Source organism: Otolemur garnettii, unplaced genomic scaffold, assembly GCF_000181295.1.
Source record: "Otolemur garnettii isolate 467f Iridium unplaced genomic scaffold, OtoGar3 scaffold00021, whole genome shotgun sequence".
NCBI lineage: Eukaryota > Metazoa > Chordata > Mammalia > Primates > Galagidae > Otolemur > Otolemur garnettii.
In genome coordinates, this window is record NW_003852416.1 from 4,876,194 (window position 1) to 4,898,307 (window position 22,114).

Consider the following 22,114-nt stretch of genomic DNA (forward strand, 5'->3'; position numbering starts at 1 on the left):
GGTTGAATTAATAAAAGGGAATTTGCAAAGTGTCGGACTTACACTTCGTCTTGTCCAGTCAACTGATGGATATGCTGGGCACGTCATAATAGAAACTGTGGCCCCAAACTCACCTGCCGAAATCGCAGGTCTTCAGCGGGGAGATCGACTTATTGCTATTGGAGGTAATTATGCTAATGTGCAATATACTTCACATTTACAGATAAGCTAGAAAGTAGATATAGGGTTTCCCCCTTCCTTCTTCCTTATTTCTATAATATGAACATGGAAAAGTAATGACTTTGTTATAAGTAAAAATCTGAAGGAGACCTCAAAATACTTTTAAAACATATATACCATTTTAGTCCTAATGAAATCTTTAAGATATTTTATCATTAAACTATTTTTGTATAATCTCTCTAATTTCCTTCCCCTTCCCACCTTCTGCTCCTCTGTTTGTTTTTTATTGAATGTTAAAATAAGGGCACATGAATGGTCACCCTTCTACCACTCTAAGCCTAAAATTGGCAGTGTTAGCACTACTATCCACCTCAATCAGGACTAGATAAGGAAGAGGAGAGGAACTAATATTCCTTGTCCTACAAGGCCCACTGGAACTGTCCTGTGGCCTTAACTGTCTGCATAGCCATTTGTTAGTATGTTGTTATTCAGAGTTTAGCCCAAATTAGTGGTGGAAACATGTCACTTGCATGCCTTCCTATCAGTTGGATTGTTAACCAGCAACAATAAAAACTCTGTCAATATGCAGATTATGTCCTTATATTTATTTGTCCAAGTAGTGGAACTCCATGTGCACAGTGAGGGGGTAAGTCCCTTCCTTTTCAGACCTTTGCAGTACCTGCTCCACCCATCCTAGGCTTGTTGAGGGATTCCTGAATGCGTGGTTGGTCACAGTTAATCTTTTAAGGCAAATGTGATTGGTTCTTTCACAGTTAAGACAATAAGGTAGAGCACTTCCCAAACCAAGGAGCAATTACGCTTGGTTACACGTCAAACAAACTGTGTCTTTGATTCAAACCCATCCTGATGGTAATACAAGGCAAATGATTGCTGCACACCTGGGAGCCCCGCCAAGTTAACAATTTCACGTGGAAATTGCTCCCATCAAGGCATAAGCTGTGCTTCTCAGATTCTCACATGTATGCCAGTCACCCAGACATGATGTGAAATGTGCATTCTCATTCAGTCGTCTTGGGGTGGGCCCAAGGGTCTACACTTGTAACAAGCTCCCACATGCTGCTGATTCTGATACCTAGCACTGAGGAGGGGCCTAGATGTAGACCTCCTTTATTCTATAATTAATAACAAAATAACTGCAGAAATCTCTTGCCACTAAAACTATAGTTCACTATAAATTTCTTATGTCTACACATAACACTGTTTTGGTTTTACCTATAGGATGATATTAATTTTTTCTTCTTTTTTATGTCCTTTTTGGGGCGAGTTGTTTCAAATACACAATAGTAAATACTTGTTATCAAAACTAATACAAAAATCCAAGTAATATAAATGATATAAATATATGCAAAGTAAAAAACCAAAAATAATCCCTTCACATCATTTGTAATATTTGTAAAAAAAAATAGATATTTATTGAGCTGCACATTCATGTTTAAAAACTTGGACCATAACCAAAAAACTTTATGTCTCCTTCCTGGCTTTTCATTTATACTTAAATACATATCCCCTGCTTCAACTCCAGAAAACAAATTGAAATCTTACTATGTATTTTATGTAAAGGTCATTATTTCTTTTAATGTGTCATAAACTTTGCTCTATGTCAATGGGTATTTTTCAAGAAAATTTTATAGTTTTTTAAATATTTAATAATAAGGGATTGGTGATAGTTGAAGTAAGATTTGGTAAAATGTTATCTTTGAAGCTCATTAGTAGAGTTCCTTTTACTGTTTGCTCAACTTTTGAGTATATTTGAAATATTCCAAAAGAAAAATCCGGACTCAGATGATTCAGCCCTGAGAGGTATGTGGCCGTATCATAAAGCACCTGATGACTGAGAAAGAGATGAGATGGGAGCAGACATCTGGGTCATAAAAAATGGATTCAGAGAGAGTACAGTGGCTATAAGCCCTTTGGAAGGCTGAGGTGGGAGGATCACTTGAGGTCAGGAGTTCGAGACTACCTGAGCAAGAGTTACACCCTGTCTCTACAAAAAACAGTAAAATTAGCCAGGCATGGTGGTACACGTGTATAGTCCCCACTACTCAGAAGGCTTAGGCAGGAGGATTGCTTGAGTCCAGGAGTGTCAGGTTGCAGTGAGCCATGATAATACCATTCACCTCAGCCAAGGTGACAGAGTGAGACACTATCTGGAAAAAATAAAAAATCCAGAGTTGAAGTTTTTGCCTTCTACAGATCATTTAGAGGGATTCATTTTTTAGTTTTGCATATGTCAAGCTATAGTTTTGCTGGAACAGAGCGTAATTAGAGGGAAATAGCAGAAGTTAAGGCTGGACAAGCCATATTAGAAAGTTCTGAGTTTCAGGATGATGAGTTTGTAGGCTAGAATTTAGGGAAATTGGGCAACAGTACGTTTGGTGATTCAAGTAGGAAAGGTCTGAGTGAGGGACTACAGTTAAGGACGGTTTATTACTATCGTTGAGGCCAGTGCTCAGGAGGATCTGAACAGGGAAGGGAAATAGACTAAAGATGTGAGTTAGAATTGACAGCTAAATAGATCTGGGGAGTCAGCTATCTCCAGGATTCAAATGGGGTTGCCTGAGAATGGCTACTTGATTCATAGTAGTGAGAGCAGAAGATGAGACAGTCAAAGAAGGGTTTTTAATTGTGCTGAAAATGGAGCTGTCAAAACATCTAGGTGGTGTGATGTCCAAAAGTTGGAAAGGTAGGACTAGAGTGAAGAGCAGAAACTAACCAAAGAAAAGTTGGCAGTTCTTGAAACTACTGGAGTGGCTGTGATTAGCAGGGAGAGAGCAAAAATGGTGGCGAGACCAAGTAACAAACAAGCCTTGGTAACATAAGCAGCAGGTGGCATAGGTGGGGCAAAAGGTAGCAGAGGAGAGATGATCAGAACCCATTCAGTGCAGTGTCATGGAAACTAAGGAATATATACAAATGTAGGGACATTTCTTCCTCTGAAATAAGATAGTAAAAATTAGCAGCAGGAAGAAAAGGTAACTTCATGTTGATGGTTTTGGTAAGCAAGGCGTCATCATCTGCAAAGTGAAGAATAAGGAGGGTGGGTTTTAGGGGAGCAGGAAAAGTCGCCGTGTTTTAGAGACTTAGTTGTTCAGAGACCAGTCAGAGGAGTGCTATGCAGCACTGAACACCTTGCTGAAGATGGACGGCGTGACTGGCTGCTAAATCCAGGTGTTGAGCTGAAGTGGGAAAGAGGAGTTGTGGGGATGGCAAAGCTGGAGATCACAAAGACCGGTATATGGTAGAAGAGGAAAGGGTTAGACTAGAGAATCAAAATATTGGTGAGAACATCACTGTCATCTTGAGACTTGGGTAGAAAAGCAGGTGGTATCCTGAGATCAAGACCATGAAAAAGGCCAGTAAATTGCCTAAAATTACATTCAGTTTGCAGACAGGATTATAAAAGATGAAAAATAGGAGACTGTCATCAGTGAGAGTAATTGAAAATGGAAGCTCTTTGATGTGGAAAGTTTAGTGATCTAGTGATGACCAGATTAAAGCCTGCTCTTCTCAGGCAGCTGAAGTAGGAGAGAGCAAAGATTGAGGAACTCTAAATAGTGAGGTTATTAGAAGGGGCTGATGTTACTTTGATTTATTTAGGATGGCCCTAAGATCTTTGGAAAACCCAAGAACATTTCTCACCTTCCTCTAAGTCCTTCATAAAGGAGTAACTTGAGTAAGTGCTGTTTTGGGGAGGGTGGGTAGAGGGTCTGGAAACAAACCCAGCATTTAAATGCTAACACCTAGACTATCTCTAGAAGTTGCTCATATTGGCTACCTAAAGAAAGGGACGATATGGCTCGAGGATAGAGGTGGAAAGGAGATATTTCACTGTACATCATCTTGTACCTTTTGCATTTTAAACTATGTTAATGTAACAATTAGAATTATGATAAAATTTAAGGTATTATAGATGCAGATAGTTATCAACTTGTTTAACTTTAAAGCAATTTATCCCTTGTTCCTTCTGGTCCTTCCTAAAAAAAGATGAGTTTGACGGGTGGGACTAATAAACAGAATCTATAAAAGATTCCTATTTATAGACTTTTGCTGCATTTATTCCAAGCATTGTTCTCTTAATTTGAATCATTTATCACATATTTTGTAATCTGGAGTCTCTTAGAATTTCCTTCAGTTAGAGTCACAGCTTCCCATCATTCTACATCTAGTTTACCCATTAATACAGTCATTTTAAATAGGTCTCACTCTGTTCACTTTCTCAGTTCAAATTGAAAAATGTCATTTAACCTAGGAAGGAATGGGAAACAGAGTTAGCAGCTTAGCACTCTAGGGAGTTTGTCACCCTCTGATTTGAAAGGCAATCATTTCCACGATATCAGCACATTAAGGTTTTGAAAATCAGTACACTGACTGATCCAGAGCCACATAAAATATTTTTGAGATTTTCCTATCACACTTCCATTAGTTAAATGATCAGAGGCAATGGCAATTATATTTAACAAATGTAGGCAGATTTTATTGCAGTAGTTCACAGCTTTTCCATTTTAAAATCTTCAACCAGGTGTGAAAATTACATCGACACTGCAAGTGTTGAAGCTCATCAAGCAGGCTGGCGAGCGGGTCCTGGTGTACTACGAGAGGCCGGTGGGCCAGAGCAATCAAGGGGCAATGCTGCAGGATAATCTGGGGCAGTTGGAAGAAAACTTTTTGTCAAGCTCATGCCAACCAGTTTATGAAGAGGAAACTACTGGACTGGCAATAGATGCTGAAAATAAAGAGCTGGATTCTGAATTTGAAGACTTGGCAAGTGATGTCAGGGCACAAAATGAGTTCAAAGATGAGGCACAGTCATTAAGTCATAGTCCCAAACGTACTCCAACAACACTTTCTCTCAAACCCCTTGGAGCTATATCACCAGTTTTAAACCGCAAATTAGTTGGGGGAAGTCACCCACCACCACCACCACCACCAAAGATTCCATCTAAAGAAGGAAATAAACCCTCACCCCTAAAAACTTCTGAGGTAACAGACCCAGCACAAGTGTCAAAACCCGCCCAAGGATCCACCTTTAAGCCACCTGTGCCACCAAGACCACAAATAAAAGTCCCTTTGCCTTCCACCGATGCCCCAAGTCAGGCAGAACCAGATGTTGTTCTCGAAAAGCCAGAGAAGGTGCTGCCGCCGCCTCCTCCTCCTCCTCCTGCAGACAAACCTGCTGAAAAGCAAGCAAAAAATGTAGATCACATGGACGATGGAGCTTCATGTAAGCAGTTCTTCACAAAGCAGGAAGTGGGTAAAGATTTTACTTCGGAAAGTTCCTATCCTACTAAAGACAGTTCTGACGACCGTCAAACATGGGAATCTTCAGAAGTTCTTTATCGTAATAAGCTAGGAAAATGGACAAGAGCATCCTGTCTGTTTGACATAGAAGCCAGCCACAGGTACTTAAACATTGCACTGTGGTGCAGGGATCCTTTTAAGTTGGGGGGTCTCATCTGTTTGGGGCATGTTAGTTTAAAACTTGAAGAAGTAGCTTTAGGATGCCTTGCTACATCAAACATGGAATACCTTTCAAAATTCAGACTGGAAGCCCCCGCACCTAAAGCTATAGTCACTAGAACTTCACTACGAAATCTCAGTATGCAGAAGGGATTCAATGACAAATTCTGCTTTGGTGACATTACCATTCACTTCAAATATCTGAAAGAAGGAGAATCAGACCACCATATAGTTACTAACACAGAGAAAGAAAAAGAGCCCCATTTGGTTGAAGAAGTTGCTGCTCTCCCTAAAGAGGAGCCCTTTGTTGGACAGATGGGTCTGACAGAAAATAAACACAGTTTCCAGGATACTCAGTTCCAGAACCCAACTTGGTGTGATTACTGCAAGAAAAAAGTTTGGACTAAAGCTGCTTCCCAATGTATGTTTTGTGCTTATGTTTGCCATAAAAAATGTCAAGAAAAATGTCTAGCTGAGACTCCTCTTTGTGGGTCAACTGATAGGCGGATAGACAGGACCCTGAAAAACCTTAGGCTGGAGGGACAGGAAACCCTTTTAGGCCTGCCACCTCGCGTAGATGCTGAAGCTAACAAGTCAGTTAATAAAACGACAGGCTTGACGAGGCATATTATCAATACTAGCTCTCGTCTGTTAAATTTGCGTCCAGTCTCTAAAACTCGCCTTTCTGAACCAGGAACTGATCTTGTAGAACCTTCACCAAAACACACACCCAACACGTCAGACAACGAAGGCAGTGACACAGAGGTCTGTGGTCCAAACAGTCCTTCTAAACGGGGAAGCAGCACAGGAATAAAGTTAGTGAGAAAGGAGGGTGGCCTGGATGACAGCGTCTTCATCGCAGTTAAAGAAATCGGTCGTGATCTGTACAGGGGCTTGCCAACAGAGGAAAGGATCCAGAAACTGGAGTTCATGTTGGATAAACTACAGAATGAAATTGATCAGGAGCTGGAACACAATAATTCCCTTGTTAGAGAAGAAAAGGAGACAACTGATACAAGGAAAAAATCACTTCTTTCTGCTGCTTTGGCTAAATCAGGTGAAAGACTACAAGCTCTCACACTTCTTATGATCCACTACAGAGCAGGCATAGAAGATATAGAAACTTTAGAAAGTCTGTCTTTAGACCAGCATTCAAAAAAAATGAGCAAGTACACAGATGATACAGAAGAAGACCTTGATAACGAACTAAGCCAACTAATAGACGCTCAGCCATTCAGCAGCATATCAGATGACTTATTTGGCCCATCTGAGTCTGTGTGACACTCTATTTAAACTTCCAAATGATTGGGGGAAAGTTGCATTTAATACACCACAGATAAAACCACATTTAAATCCTCTTAGAAAGCACTTTGGCCTCCTGCTGCACAATCAACTTGCTTGTGTAAGAACAAGAACGAAAAAGGTTGTTTTCCAGCAAAAACATGGCCAGCTCACTAACTGGTTTGTTTTGGATTGCATTTATAGCGATGCTTTTTGGGTTTATACTGGGAATTTATTTTTACTAATTTATTTTTAACTTTTTCTAATTATGTAAGCTAACTTTTCATGTTTATGTATGTGTAATGTCTCATTAGGTTATTTTCCTTCCTCTTCGTTTCTGAATTAGCGTTAAGTAGCATACTGTCTGGGTTCTTGAAATACCTTCATTTCTATCATGGTTTTTACAAATTTGCTGCATGCCCAAATTGACAACAGCAATCATTGAGGGAACAGGTTTTGAATCTTTTTCTTTTATGAAGTTTGTCATCTCTACTTGCTTGAGATTTTTGTTATTTGGGGGGTCTTGGGGAGCTTTTTGTTTTTGCCAAATGTAACATGAAAGCACATGCTGCAGCTTTAGTCTGTTATGCTGATTTAGTAAAAAAATAATTTACACATACTGCTTGCTTTCAATGCTTCTGTGAAGTTTTTTTCTAAAGCTTTTATGCAACTGAAGCATAGTAAGTATGGTGATTCATTTTGAAGAACTTGGATTGAAAAATAAAATGTAATAGGGAATATAGAATGCACTTGGTTGAGAATTAGAGAGGGTGACAAGATTTAATTACTGAAAAACAGTAAGCAGTGGGATTTTAAAATATAATCTTTTAAAATGTTGATGCTTTCCTTTTAAATGGAAGTTCTAAATCTCCACGACTATTTTTCATCTTCAGTTCTCCCACAGGAAATAAAGCATGTGCAAGGATATTTCAAGTTTCAGAGGACTGTTCTTAAAATGACTGCAGTAGATAACTAGTTCTGGCTGATTTGTTTTAGAAACATTTTCATGTATGAGTTTGTGAAGGAGAGGAATCATGCAAAATACATTGATTGCTTTGTCTATCTTATAGGCTTTAGGAATGCTGATCATTCTGAATACTTCTTGAGTTCAGACTATCTTTATTAGTTAAGAAATGAAAGACAAATAAAAACAGGATAGATACACAGGAGTTGGGACCAGTTGTCTGAAAATGAAGATCCACTCTGATACTAGGTCCCAGTAAACACGTGGCTGAGGGAAAATGTGTAAGCTTGACCTCTGTTTAAGAGGTATACCTTAAAATTGTGGGCTATTATATACCTGTAAAATAGATGTGTATGTTTTCCCCTTGCATAGGTAACTGCTAAGATGACTGATAATCTCTGTCACTGACATGCATTTTAAACTAGATGGAATAGCTTTTATGGTTGGCAGGAAAGGTATAGCGTAATATTAAAATATGATTGTGGTCCAGGTCTGTAGTCCAGAACTCTATGTATGAGTTTAAATTCAAGTTCTTCCATTTATGAACTGTGCAAGTTACAAAAGGGCTCCATGCCTCACTATCCCCATCTCCAAAATGGGAATAATAAAAACTCTGCCTCACTTGATTACTGTAAGAAAGACAACAGCATGACTCCAGAGTGCTTTGAACAGTAGAAAGCTATACAAATAAAAGGTACTGTTTAGAAAGACATTTTTGAGGTTGCAAAAGTTAACTCTACTTTAAAAATCAATAGCCAGCTCTCATGCCTGTTATTTTAAGTGAAATATTGAGACATTAAATACCTTCCTTGCTCAAGTTTATAAGCATGAGCACTGCTATAGAAAACTTTACACACCAAATTCCCTGAAAACTAAAATGTTGTTCCATAAACATACGCTTTAAACAATCTGCCCCAATGTATAACCACATTTCATCCTATAAAAAATAACTAACCATTGATAACCTGGAAGGTGGAGTTTCTATAAGTGACTAGTGTTTACTGATTAAACCATGGATGTTTTAGTGATATCCAGGCATGCTGCTGAAACTGATGCATCTGAAAGAACTATAGAAATAATGCAAAACGTTGGTTTCGTAAGAATCTACTCATATTTCAAAGTATTTAACTCTGTAGAACCATAATTATGGAAAGCTCAGTAATGCTGCTAAGGATATTTGTAAAATACACCTTTAATGTAGTGCAATATTTTTATATCTACAGGGAGAGACAGTAGAAGCATTACAGTTTACTTAGTGCAGGGGGGAAACATTCCAGGTGGCCTAGAGTACAGTAAGGTATAAGGCTTCAATGAAAAAGCTGTATTATATTACATTACTTATGTAATCTTGCTGCCACGCTATGTTATCAATAGCTCAAAAATAATAAAGACTACCACAGAAAACAAGAATATCTTCATTTGATAACATCTAAAAAGTGATTGCTACATCTCTATGGAATTATCCTCTGGTATAATTTGGTCATGCAGACAAGCTTATCAAAGTTCACTTTTGCTAAATGAACTGCTATTTTGCAAACTGCTCAAGTGTTAATTTTTTTCTCATTATTTCCTTAACCTGTGGATTATCACATTTATAGGTTTGCCTCTGCTGTATATTAGTAATTAGATTATTCAAAGTGTATTTTCTACACTGGCATTTAGATCTGAATGGCCAAGTTGGACAGTCAGGCTGAGCAGCATTTTAGCAGTCATAACTAATAGGCCCATTTCCTCATAGCAAGCCTTACATTCCCTCAATATCATATGTTGACATATGAGACTGAAATACTGTGTGGGTATTTTGTGACTCTGGGAGGAGAACATACAGCTTTAGAATATTGGAAGTTCTGTCAAATTCTAAATTTAAGTACATCTGGATTTTTTAAAAGCAATTTAAAAATATTTGGCCCTTACTAACAGTAATAGAATAAAGAATAAAATATTAAGTCCTCTAAAATTAGAGTAAATTTTAACTCACTAAAAATGTATTATTAATTGAGATAAACAGCTTCCCTTACAGAAAAAGAGTGGGCAGTCCCCCAATCCCTTTTGAGTCATGCTTCCCTTTAAGATCTAAAGTTGTGGGCTTTTATCCCTGGAAGATACATACAAGTATGCCATTCAGAATGTCCCTCATTCCAAAGGTTTTACAGAAACCAGGCTAAGCACTATAATGTGAGATGGTTGGATGTTACTTTTTAAAATACAGTTTACATGTTCAAAACAATCAGGACAACAATAAGTTTACAGATGCAAGGATGACTTACTGGTATTTTCCACATTGACATAGTGTGGCTCATTACATATTTCAGTCTAAAAACAGTTGTGGAAAGCCAAAACATACGGGCAAACTAACCTTGAGTAGTTTTACTTGATGCCTGCAAGCACAGAATAGTTTTAAATTAAATATCCACAGTCAAAATGATACCACCTTAGATACTTTATTCCAGCACCTATGTCTGGTGTATATACAACACAAACTGGCCCAGTCCAATGTTGAGAAGATTTATTAAGTAAACTAGCTCAGACATGACTTGGATAGATAATAGCAGTCAAAGGAAAGAGTTGAATATTCAGTGCTACCTTGTCGGTATTACCAGGTACAAACATAAAAACCACCTCTGTTCAAAAAATACATGTTCAGATTGCTGTATGTTCTTTGTTCTGATACATACATTTTTTAAAAAATTTTTTTTCAGTCTTGCTAATGCAGAATATCAGTCATATAAGACCTTTTTCTCAGATACAACCTATCCTTTGCTCCCAAAACAGTTCTGAAAACTTGATACATAGTTTAACCCAAGGGATCAATAGCAGGCCTGCTTCTGCCAGTCATTCATACAGAAGCTGAACCTTAAAGGCAAACAGAAAATTGTATTCCGGGCAAGGAGAATCAGAAACCCTCAAAAAGAACCAATTGGTAGCACATTCTTTAAGGCTCTCCCCCTACAGAAGTAGAAACTGCCCTGCCTTTTTATTTTAGCCATATTAAGAGTTCCTCCAGTGCCATCTTGCAAAATAGCCAACTTGTGTTAAATTACCCAGTGCAAATAAGTGAGTAGGAAGCTTGTTTGCTTCCAACACGCTGCACTTGGAGACCAGACTCCAAACCATGGAAGCTTTATGAAGCAGAAAAAGTATTAGCTACTTTCCTAGAGAGTAAGAAATAGTCCTAAAGTTGAGGAGTCTTTGTTCTAAAGTTCTTTGCTCCTGGATGTCCAAGTTAACACAAACACAATTAATTCTAGCTTAACAAAACTGACATTCAATTAATTTTTGTTTCTGATGACAGAACTGCAGAATGAACAAGTATTATTTGAGACATCTTCACACTCCAGTCATATCTCATACAAAACAACAAAAACCGACACTGTTCACTAATGGTATCTGCTGTTGCACTGAAAAGGCACATCAATGTTTTCATGCCTAGAAAAAAACTACACTACACTGCCCACTAGATGACACATTAACATATTTTTTAGATGTTTGGTTTTTCTTTTCTGCCTGTGAAAAGGGATGAGTCCACCACCCTGTTTTTTTTTTTTTTAACCTGTTTTCCTAAACACAATTGTGTCCCTCCCATCCTTGTTAAAAGTCTGTTTTCATAACTTTCAGGAAGTCTAAAAAATAATTTTAGAACTTAAAATTAATAATCCCTAGAAAACACTTGGATAACCTGCAAGACAGGTCTAAGATAGTATAGTCTGATTTTCCAAGGCAGAGCAGCCATTAGCCTATTCAATTTCCTTTTCTGAAACTTGAACTAGGTGTTGATAAACTTTGCTTAAACAACTCTGGCAATGTTACATACGTACACCCCTCAATTGTCTTTCTTCCGCTAAGAAGCAAATATACATCTTAAAGGGAAAGCTGCTAGTTCAAAACTATATGTTTGAGTACTTAGCTCTGCTTTCAGAACATTTAGTATTTTCTCCTAGTTGGCTTTATGTCGGCTGCCAACCACATGGCATGTAAACATAATTTACAACCATCTCTTTCCAGGTAGGTGAAAACTAATGCCATTTAAGATTTATGGATAAATCCAAAAGATGACTGACTCAAGTGCTTGTCCTCTATACTTGAGATAACTAGCTTTTAATTCATGTCTGTATTGATAATGACTACACTCATTCAGTGTGACTAATATAACATGCTGTCTTATCGATTCTGTTTTTCAGATTTCCTTCTAGTTTCTCTTTGTTAGAAGAGTCTCAGAGATAATGTGTGCTTTAGTTTTAAACACTCATTACCAAAATTCAGAAAAAATACAAGATTTTTGCCCAAGTGTTCATGAATGTAAGTTAAAAAATTATATTTGATTTGGATTCAAATATTTATAGATTTACACTATACCTATTTCGTCAAAATATATTGTATAATATTTAATAAAATCAAATACATAAAATAAAGTTTCAACACTATTTATACAAACCCCTAGAAAAGCTTCTTTTTCTTTATAAGGCTGTTGGCAATCAATCATAACCATGGAAAAGAAATAATAACCTTTGGTTGTTTTCCTCTTTAACCAGGGATGGATGATATGACTAAGACAGGTCTGGATGAGTCATTTCACTGGAAACACTGTTTTACACAATTAAATACTGTGATGACTTTTGAAGGTCTCAGTCACTTTCAGATTCTTCATCATCACCTATTGGATATGACTGGATATTATTCTGGGTGTACATTTTTGTTTTAATAGGACAGTTGTGATCCATGAGAATAGCCTAAAAGAGAGCAAAGTGCAAGCATGTTAACTTCTTGTTTCATAAAGATAAGACAATTTTAAGGTACTGTTTTTAAAGATTATTAGTTCGAACGCTATATATAATTATTTGCATTAACCAGTCATTTGGAGCAGTCACCAAGTTATCTGGCTTAGGAGACATGGAGTTCTACACTCTTGAAGATTCCAGGCAGTAAGTAGGAAATGGCAGAAGTGGTCTCTGCCAAATCTTCCTTATCCCTGCTGGGGCCGTAAGGCAGTTCTGGGAACTTACACGCAGAACAGGGGTGGGCAGATTAGGTTTAAAAAGAGTTACATCTTGGAACTGGAGTGGGAGGATCCTAGAGGTCACCCAGTACACCTGCTGTCTGCAGACTCATTGTGCTATGAGATTTTATAAGGACAAGACATGCTCTCTCCCTAATGAAGGAAGGGCTCCCATTAGAAACATACCTTAGGCTACCCTAAGACCCATCTCCCTCCTTTCCATTCGTGGACCTCATTCTGGTATTGTCACAGACACGGCCCCCAAAGTGTTTTTTTAAGCTAGGCCCTTTATATTTTCATAAATGTGATCTCCAGACCCCATCTCCCCAAATTCTGGCTGTCCTCTATCTCAAATGTCTGATTTTTTGAAAATATATTCCTTCGCATGAACCTGAACTTCTCATGCCCTTCTTTACTGTTACTTAAAATTAAAATATAATGTGACCCCCAAAAAGCAATACTTTGCTTTCAAACCACACTTTCAATAAGTATATACAGTCAGTTCTTCCTAAAAGTAAATTGAACCAAGCACACCTAGGCTAACAGCAAGCTGATCTATTGTGCCAGGACCCTGCTGAGTGTTTTATATTACCTTACTTATATTAACTTCACAGTACAGGCAGCCCCTAAGGTACAAACATCTAACTAATGTGCAATTCAAACTTCGCAACAGAGGCTACTACAGGCAATAGGTAGATGTATCTGTTCCAACTTACATATAAATTCAATTTAAGAACAAACCTATGGAACCAATCTCGTTCATACCCCAGTGACTGCCTGTAACCCTCTGTAGCCAGTTGAGAAAACAGGCTTGACCAAGGGATGCATGGCTAAAAATGGGGCAGAGGGAGCCTCAGCACAAAGCCCACTCTTATAGCACTCCACAGTGATGGGAAGAGCGCAGAGGATGGCGCTGGATGTCCACTGAAGTGAATTCTCATCAGGTATGTCTCCAAGAGGTTTTTTTCTTTCATATGAATTACTCCCCCATTATCTTTTTGTACAGTTTGCAAATCTAAAGGGATTAAAATGTATCTGATACTGGCGTAGTACAGCCCATCTTGGTGTCCGTTAGCCATTACTCCTAGCTCTTGTCTCACAGTTTTGATAAGACTCCACTCCAGGGCTTAACTCATTTATCATTTCCCAAGACATTCTCAAATGATTGGCCTGTATGACATGTGAAGATAAGGACCTCCTTGACCCTCTAAGTAGGCTGCCAGCTCCAATTGTCAGCTTCAGATTGAACTGCTGGTCATTATGCTCCCTGCCAAGTGAATTGATATTTACAAAGAGCTCAAGTTCTAAAAATAAATAATTAAGGCAATAGACTTTGACTACCAGGACCATTCTACCTAGATTACACAAAAACTTAACCCTCCTAATTAACTAAATTTCTCATTTCCCCCAAATTAGTTATTCTCAAAGAAATATGCCCAAGGATCACTGTGGGGTGTGGGGGAGCAGACCAGGTTAAAATGAAATTTCAGATCTCTACCCTCACATGGCGGTGGTGTCAACAAGCTTCAAGAGTCACTGCTCTACAGCTTGGCGCCTGTGGCTCAAGTGGCTAAGGCGCCAGCCACATACACCTAAGGTGGTGGGTTCGAATCCAGCCCGGGCCTACCAAAACAACAATAACAGCTGCAACCAAAAAATAGCTGGGCGTTGTGGCAGGCGCCTGTGGTCCCAGCTACTTGGGAGGCTGAGGCAGGAGACTTGCTTAAGCCCAGGAGTTAGAGGTTGCTGTGAGCTGTGATGCCATGGCACTCTACCCAGGGGGATAGCTTGAGGCTCTGTCTCAAAAAAAAAAAAAAGTCACTACCCTAGTTGCATGGCATTATCTAAGATTATAGCATAGTCATTCAGCTGACAGCAGCTTAGAGGGCGCCTACTCCGTGCTGTGTCCGTGCCCTTTAGGTCCTATCCCAGCAATGTAATTACCCTCCTGCATTGAGGAGGACAGGAACACCAGGGAAAGCTAGATGGGAGAGGTGAACCTGGAAAGATGGAAAGGATATGGACAGCAGGGGAGGTGATGATGAGCAGAGCACAGGTTATTCACCAAGCAGGACACCAAGTAAGCCAGCCAGGCCGTCACACAGATCTGACGAGATCTGGTGAGACAGCAGCTGGAAAGTGCCAGGCCTGGGGCCTCAGCCTTTATGTGCCCACAGGCAGCAAGGTAGCCTTAGAAAGGATGGCCGTTACTCTCCTTTCTCGTAATGGTGTGCCACCTCCTGGTTCATCCGCATTAGACCTGAATATACGCATTTGTTAATCTAAGGACCAGCCCCCTGCCCCCCGAACTAGGATGGGCACATACGCGAATTCAACAAAAAACTGCACTGCAGGGAAAGAAGTTCAGTCAGACTGATAAATTATTTGACATCCTATAGACTCAAATGATTAGAATTTGTCAATTTACGCAGTGTATTTGTCAAAAGCCTGTTTCAGAGAAGTTTTCTCCCTTGAAGCATTGTTTTGTAGCTTTTAAAACCTAGCTTCCTGGCTTCTGAACTTTCATTCAAAGGTGTATTATGCAATAGTTGTACCTTTTTTTTTTTTTTTTAGACAGAGTCTCACTTTGTTGCCCAGGTTAGAATGTGGTGGTGTCAGCCTTGCTCACAGCAACCTCAAACTCCTGGGTTCAAGCAATCTTCCTGCCTCAGCCTCCTGAGTAGCTGAGACTGCAGGCAAGTGTCACCACGCCTAGCTAATTTTTTATATTTTTGGTAGAGACAGGGTCTCACTCTTGTCCAGGTTCTTAAACTCCTGAGCTCAAGAGATCCCTGTTTCAGCCTCCCGGAGTGCTAGAAATAGTTAAACTATTTTATATAAAGTTATACATGATTAAATAAGCCAGGTGAACTGGCTGACACCTATTATGCCAGCACTTTGGGAGGCTAAGACAGGAGGGTCACTTGAGGCTAGGAGTTTGAGACCATCCTGAGCAATACAGCAAGACCCTATCCCTACAAAAAATTTAAAAAGTATCTAGGCATGGTGGTCCACACCTGTGGTCCTCACTACTCAGGAGACTGAAGGAGGAAGATCACTCGAACCCAGTAGTTCAAGGTTACAGTGAGCGATGATCCACCACTGCACTCCAGCTTCAGCAACAGAGCAAGACCCTGTTCTCTTAAAAAAAGCACAGCCATGAAAAGAAAGGCCTAAACAGCAGCAAACAGTTAAGTTCAGTGTATGAGGAACAAGTTGAGGGAGGCCTGTGGAACAGGCCAGTAAATTAAACCAGCTCTCCACATACTTCTGTGGGGAGGAGAAAGTCCAAAGGAGAGCCTGGTATTTGGATTGAGAGCAAAGCCAACGTACTGAGACGTGAACCCTAGCCCCTGCCAAACACCTAGCTCATGAGTCATGATCTCCAAACACGCTGGACCAAACAAAGTGTAAGGGTAATGCAAATACGAAGCTGGGAAAGTGAGCAAATGGAAGGATCGGAGACGCTGACAGGGGCAGGTCTGCCAAGGAGAAAAATTTTATTCTCTTTAACATAACTAGGAAAAAAACAGTCACCGCTTTGTATCCAGTATGCAAATACCCTGCAAAGGGACCCATTTCTATAAATGGATGATACTATTATGTAGACCATATTGGTCTCCTTAGCCTCGGGCCCCCCATTCTTGCCAAGCCACAGCATCCAGAAAACAGAGTTGTTGCTGGAAGGGCTTTGTGGGACAACCGTCAGACGTCTCCCATCAGTACAAGCAAGGCGCAGTCAATCCCAAACCACCTAGTTTCCTGCCTACACAACAACTAAAAACTTCAAGAGTAAAATTAAGAAATATGCCCTATCTTTAAACATAATTCTTCAACCTGGAAAAAAATATCCATCCCAGGATACAGCTATTCTCAGCTGGGTATTCTGAGAGTTTAAGGGCAACCGTGTAACTGTCTGATAACTGCAGCATTGTCCTCAAATGGCAGTGTAGATACTTCTCACACTTGCAGAGGGATTGAGTAACAAACTTTTTAGACTTAAAAAAGCAGATTATAAAAAGCAGAGATCCAGTAAACCAAATGGAAGGAAAACTCCAGTGCTCACCAACTGGTTCAGGATTCTCTGACTTCGTGATCCATGAAAATCACATCAGGCCTTTTGTTCAATATAAAACAGCTTAAGCCCAAACACCTTGTTACCAGGATGCTGATGAAAGAATCATTCTGAACGCCAGCACTTGTCATACCGGTTTTCTCAAGTGCACAGCAATCGATCCTCCCTCCCCGCTCTGTGGCGTGTCCTACCTGAATGCCCCCTTGTCATTAGGTGCTAGTGCCTTCCTCATTTTCTTCCTGCTCTGCTTGCACAATGAGTAGCGGCAGCTGGTGGCCGCCACCTCACATGTTACCACTGTGCCAGCCAAATGCCATCTGACGTGATGCCTTCAATTATGGGCATCAATTATGGGCCACGAGAGGCATTTTCTGCAGTTTTTAATGATTTCTCTTGCGAGGCGCTTATTGAGGATTGTGACATTTTACACTGCAAGTGGCTTTCTGGAAACCTGTGATTTCTGCTTTGCTTTTCAGGATCGTCTCTTCTACTTCCTTCAGCATTGTTTTTCATATGAACTAAAGCTCTGGCTTAAACGGGGAGAGCAGTGCTGAGGCCGGCCCCGCCTGTCATCCGCAGAAGGCCGTGGCAGCTGGCCAGCCAACACACCCTCTACCTGTCCTCTGACCCCGTTCACATCCTCCCAGGCCTCAGAAAAGCCAGCATGCTGCTGTCCACTGATGGATAACACAACAGCCTCTAATGTCTGTGTCCTGGCAAGGGAAGCCCAGTCAGCAGTTTTGGGGTCTGTATAGCAAAGAGAAGCTCTCATGTCACAGAGGGAAGCAGGGGAGGAGATTCAGGTAACGCTGGGCTAACAGAGGAAGCCAGAGAATTCACTCAAAGCAAGAGGGAAGGGTGTGGTGATGTTGGAAATACCGACCTATCTGCGGAGCCCGACCAGGGGCCAAGCCCTGCAGGGATTCTTTCATCTACTCCTCACAACACCCCTGAGGGAGATGCTGTCAGTTCCCTCTCCACCAACACAGGAGGAAACCAAGACCAGTACAGAGTCTCCTGCCTGACAGAGGCATGTGCAGGTGGTATGGGGTGGAAGAGCAGGGCCAGTGCCCAGTGCGTGATGTATTTTTAAATACGTTTAATAAATTAATGAATCTAAAAATGCCCAAGAAATAAACATAGGCTGCACATAAGCTAACTTTAGGGTTTGTCTTTAAATACACTTTTGAGGAAAACCATCAAAGGACAGTTCAGGAAACCCCAAAACATCTAAATGCTCGTTCAGCTCAACTGTCAGAACTTCTCATGTACTTCCGAGAAAACATCCGTAATCTTTTCTATTCATAAACACAAAATAACCATTTCTCCTGGTTCATCCCTTTCATTCATAACCCAAAGCACTCCCCTTTGAGCTAGATGAGTATTTACCAGCATTTGATGTTTACAGAAACAGCGATACCACTACCAGATAAGAACAATTATCAGACCCACTGAGCTTCTCCTTGCTAGGGAAGGAAAATACCTTAGAAAGATTTTCATGAGTTACGCATTTCAAAATTCAAGTCGAGAATCAATAAATCTTAACTCGTTCAGAAGAGGGACATTTTTTACCTTGCCTATGGCTGTAATTATGGTTATAAAGTTATAAATTAAACAGTTCTATGTGGTGACCTGTGTGCTATACATACAATGGTTTTTCATTTTTAAAACAACACCCTAAAACGATCTCCAGAATCCTACATACCGTAAAGACCAAGACACCAACTATTACTGAATGATGTAAAGATCAGCAGGAAAGCAAACTGCATTAAATTGGGAGTGAATACAGGAGGCAGAAACTTTATGTCCAAGATTTTCAAGAACCATCGAAAATCAAATTGTACTACCCAAGTTTATATCTGGTTGACAGAAGAGCTACACTGGTGCTAATCTAGGCACAAAACGATTTCATTTGTTAAGTTTATAAACATAATCCTTAATAACTGTAAAAGTAGCAAAAAATAAAAGAAGTCACTGCCCTATGTGGTACAAACTAAACAGCAACTCTCACCATTTGTTTGGAGGCTTTTGCCCAAAAGCAGCAGAAATAGTATTTTAGAATTAAACCAGGAGAAAACTCTCCAGAAGACAGTGCTAACAGGATCAAGAAATGCTTCAATGTATCCTAGGTTTTTCTTACCATTTTTTCTTCCTTGGCAGGTGGACTTCGAAGAAAAAAGCAGAGAGGAGCAAAAAGAATATCAATTATCCCAATAATTGTCATGAGCCATGGAAATCCGATTGCCTTTGCGATAGCACCGCCAGCAGAAGGACCTTTCAGGAAACAAAAGAATTAGATAAAGGTCTTTCCTAATGTCTTGTAAACAGAAACATACAAAGATTGAAATAATTGTAGCAGGCATGATCTGTCCTGCAATGAGGTAAAGAGTTGTTGGGGAAACCCAGTGTCCTTACCTATAGCGTATCCCATACAGAACGCCACATCTGCAATGGCATACACGCTGCCATAGACGGACACGTGCCGCAGGTCCACCAGGTAGCCCATGATGGGCATCATGGACGAGTCCACCATTCCTGAGGACAGGTGGGTGGGGGGGGGAAGACACATGCACAGAAAAGGCTGTGAGCCAACAGTGGGCTGGAGAGCAGGGGCTGCTTCCTAAACTCACTACCTCCTGCTCCTGCCCTCCTGTCGCCACCTCTAAGTCTCCATGCAATCACTGCACCTTCACTGAGGACTCATAGTAGAAGTCGCTGAGACTGGGGCCCAGGGCCCAGCACAGGGCTCCAAGTCCTGCCTGACATTGTGTGCCTGCCCTCTGTCTTGCCTCCCCTTGTCCTCCACTGTCTGAATGGCCCATCTTTGGGGGTGAGGTTGCAGGTTACTGGCTGTGTGGAGCCCTACGCTGCGGCCTGTCAGTGCTTTCCTGATTCACTGTTTTCTGGTCCACTCTTCTCTTGCCACTTGGCACACTGTAGCTCCCCCAGCCTCCGCCCTGAGCCTCACACGTAGACGATGACAGTTACCAAAGTGGAGAATGCTAGGGAGGATCAGAGGGCCCCAGAACTCCAAGGATTGTGAGAAATAATCTGGCCCTACTCAAGAAACTGAAACAGAGAGAAATTAGCTAAAGGGGGAAAAAAAAGAAACCAAGACCAGTATCAGAATCTCTGGTCTCCTGAGTAGTGGAGAACAGGTAGCATAAAAAATGCACATATGTCCTGGGCTCTGGGTACCAAACTCCCTGTCTGAGTGAGCATGATCATGCCTAGCCTCTCCGAGCATCAGTTTCCCCATCTATAAAATGGGATGCTGATCACTGGGTATAATGAGCAGTGTCTGTGAACATATCTGCGGAAGTCTCTAATGTTAGTTCCCTCCCCTCCTACACATGTGACAGCAGCAGGCAGCTGAGGGGACTTCATTCGTACATTACTTGCTAATAGCCTAATATGCACAAGGTTCTAGGGACCTATAGATGAACACAACTAATGTTAAGAGTTGGACATTAAACAAAGAGTTAAAAGAATGAATTTCAGTTTTTCGTTGTCACGATACTGTGAAGGTGCTATGAGAAGACATGTCTATAGGGCAGTGGTTCTCCACCTTCCTAATGCCCCGGCTCTTTAATCCAGTTCCTGTGGGTCACAACCCACAGGATGAGAACCCATGCTATGGGGGAACCTGACCTCAGCCCAGGGTCAGATGAGGCGCTCTTCATTCTTTCTACTATACACACCACTGAGAGATGCAATTCCTGCCTTTATCCTATGATTTAGCATCTACTTTTTCCATGATAACAAAAGTATACCATTCATCCAAAATATTAAAAGACTTTTTCCTAACATATCAGTTATTGTTCCTAACATTACAAAGACCCATCTTTGCCTATGAAAATTCCTACACCACCTGTGGTCATCAGTTTATCAGTCTTCTTTATTCTGTAGCAAACCTGGTACAAAAAAATATACATGCGGTCTGACCCCACATAGGATCCCTCCAATGAGAACACATGCTCATAAGTGAGTCCAAATAAATGTACTCTGAGTACAGAATTCCTTTGTTTGCCCAAGCACAGCAATGGAGTATCCATCTGCTTCCGTAAATATCAAGCTTTAAAAAATACTGGTTTTTTGGAAACAAATGACTAGTACCTGGAAGCTGGTATCTTTAGATGGGTGATCTATAGGCTGTAATTGAGCTATGCTGCCTGCAGTCTCCAAGGGTCTAGAAATTTAGGCTGAATAACTAGTCTACTGGAGTCACAGGAAACCTTTCCTAGTGGGAAAACAGCTTTAATTTAGGCCCCAGCCTACGTAGCTTACCAATTGCAAAACCAACTCCAAAGTTCGGAGCTATGAGCCCATAAATATTTTTTGCAAAAGGAATCTGTAAGAAGAAATAAATGTTATGCTAGAATAACAAGAGATTGAACTCTAAATCATCTTGGAAAGCCCTAAAAAGGCTTTCTCTGGGCCTGGTATGTCTGTTCCCTTCTGAAGGAAACAGGAGGGGGGACGGGGTGGGAAGAACTAAACCCTCCCAATCTTAAAGTCAAAGCTCAATACAAGTTTTATGACTACTATGAAAAACTACTGCCATATGTGAAGGATCATTTTAGTGGATACTCAAGGTTTTTGTTTGTTTGTTTGAGACAGAGTCTCTGTCACCCTGGGTAGAGTGTTGTGGCAGCACAGCTCACAGCAACATCAAACTCTTGGGCTTGAGCCATCCTCTTGTCTCAGCCTCCCGAGTAGCTGGAACTTTAGACATGTACCACTATGCCTGGCTCATTTTCCTATTTTTAGTAGAGACAGGGGTCTTGCTCTTGCTCAGGCTGGTCTTGAACTCTTGAGCTCAAGCAATCCTCCTGCCTCAGCCTCCCAGAATGCTGGGATTATAGGCATGAGCCACTGCACTTGGCCCACACTCAAGTTTTGACAAGGACAAAAAGGCCTCCTCTTTGGGGGTAGATGTTGGCCACTGGTAGAAGACATTTTAGTCGAGATAAACACCTTACTATTATTTAAGTTGCCCAGAAGTGTTTAAGACACTGTAATGTTTAAGATGACTGGGGAGAAAACAAGTTAAAAGTAAACTTGTAATTTAAGTAACAAGTAAACATGTAATATAAGAAAACATTCTAAATAATTTCTGACATAAAATGAAAATATACCACCTGGAAAGTCTTGTCCAAAAATG

General features: G+C 40.5%; 2 protein-coding genes and 1 long non-coding RNA gene across 3 annotated transcripts in view; 2 read left to right on the plus strand and 1 right to left on the minus strand.

Moving 5' to 3' along the window:
• PDZD8 (PDZ domain containing 8) overlaps positions 1 to 7,530 on the plus strand; it is a 101,027-nt gene extending 93,497 nt beyond the window's left edge. Inside the window, exons 4-5 of the mRNA XM_003787127.3 lie at positions 2 to 164; positions 4,700 to 7,530. Of these exons, the coding sequence (XP_003787175.1) occupies positions 2 to 164; positions 4,700 to 6,918 (2,382 nt within the window). The 3' untranslated portion in view covers positions 6,919 to 7,530. The remainder of the gene's footprint in view (position 1; positions 165 to 4,699) is intronic.
• A 1,836-nt stretch (positions 7,531 to 9,366) lies between these two features.
• SLC18A2 (solute carrier family 18 member A2) overlaps positions 9,367 to 22,114 on the minus strand; it is a 38,237-nt gene continuing 25,489 nt past the window's right edge. The window contains exons 13-16 of the mRNA XM_003787128.3: positions 21,238 to 21,301; positions 19,366 to 19,485; positions 19,091 to 19,224; positions 9,367 to 12,609 (exon numbers count right to left, since the gene is read on the minus strand). Of these exons, the coding sequence (XP_003787176.1) occupies positions 12,505 to 12,609; positions 19,091 to 19,224; positions 19,366 to 19,485; positions 21,238 to 21,301 (423 nt within the window). The 3' untranslated portion in view covers positions 9,367 to 12,504. The remainder of the gene's footprint in view (positions 12,610 to 19,090; positions 19,225 to 19,365; positions 19,486 to 21,237; positions 21,302 to 22,114) is intronic.
• LOC111724290 lies at positions 13,326 to 19,145 on the plus strand. The gene is made up of 3 exons (XR_002772608.1): positions 13,326 to 13,819; positions 17,427 to 17,753; positions 19,111 to 19,145. It is a non-coding gene; the product is annotated as an uncharacterized LOC111724290 (long non-coding RNA).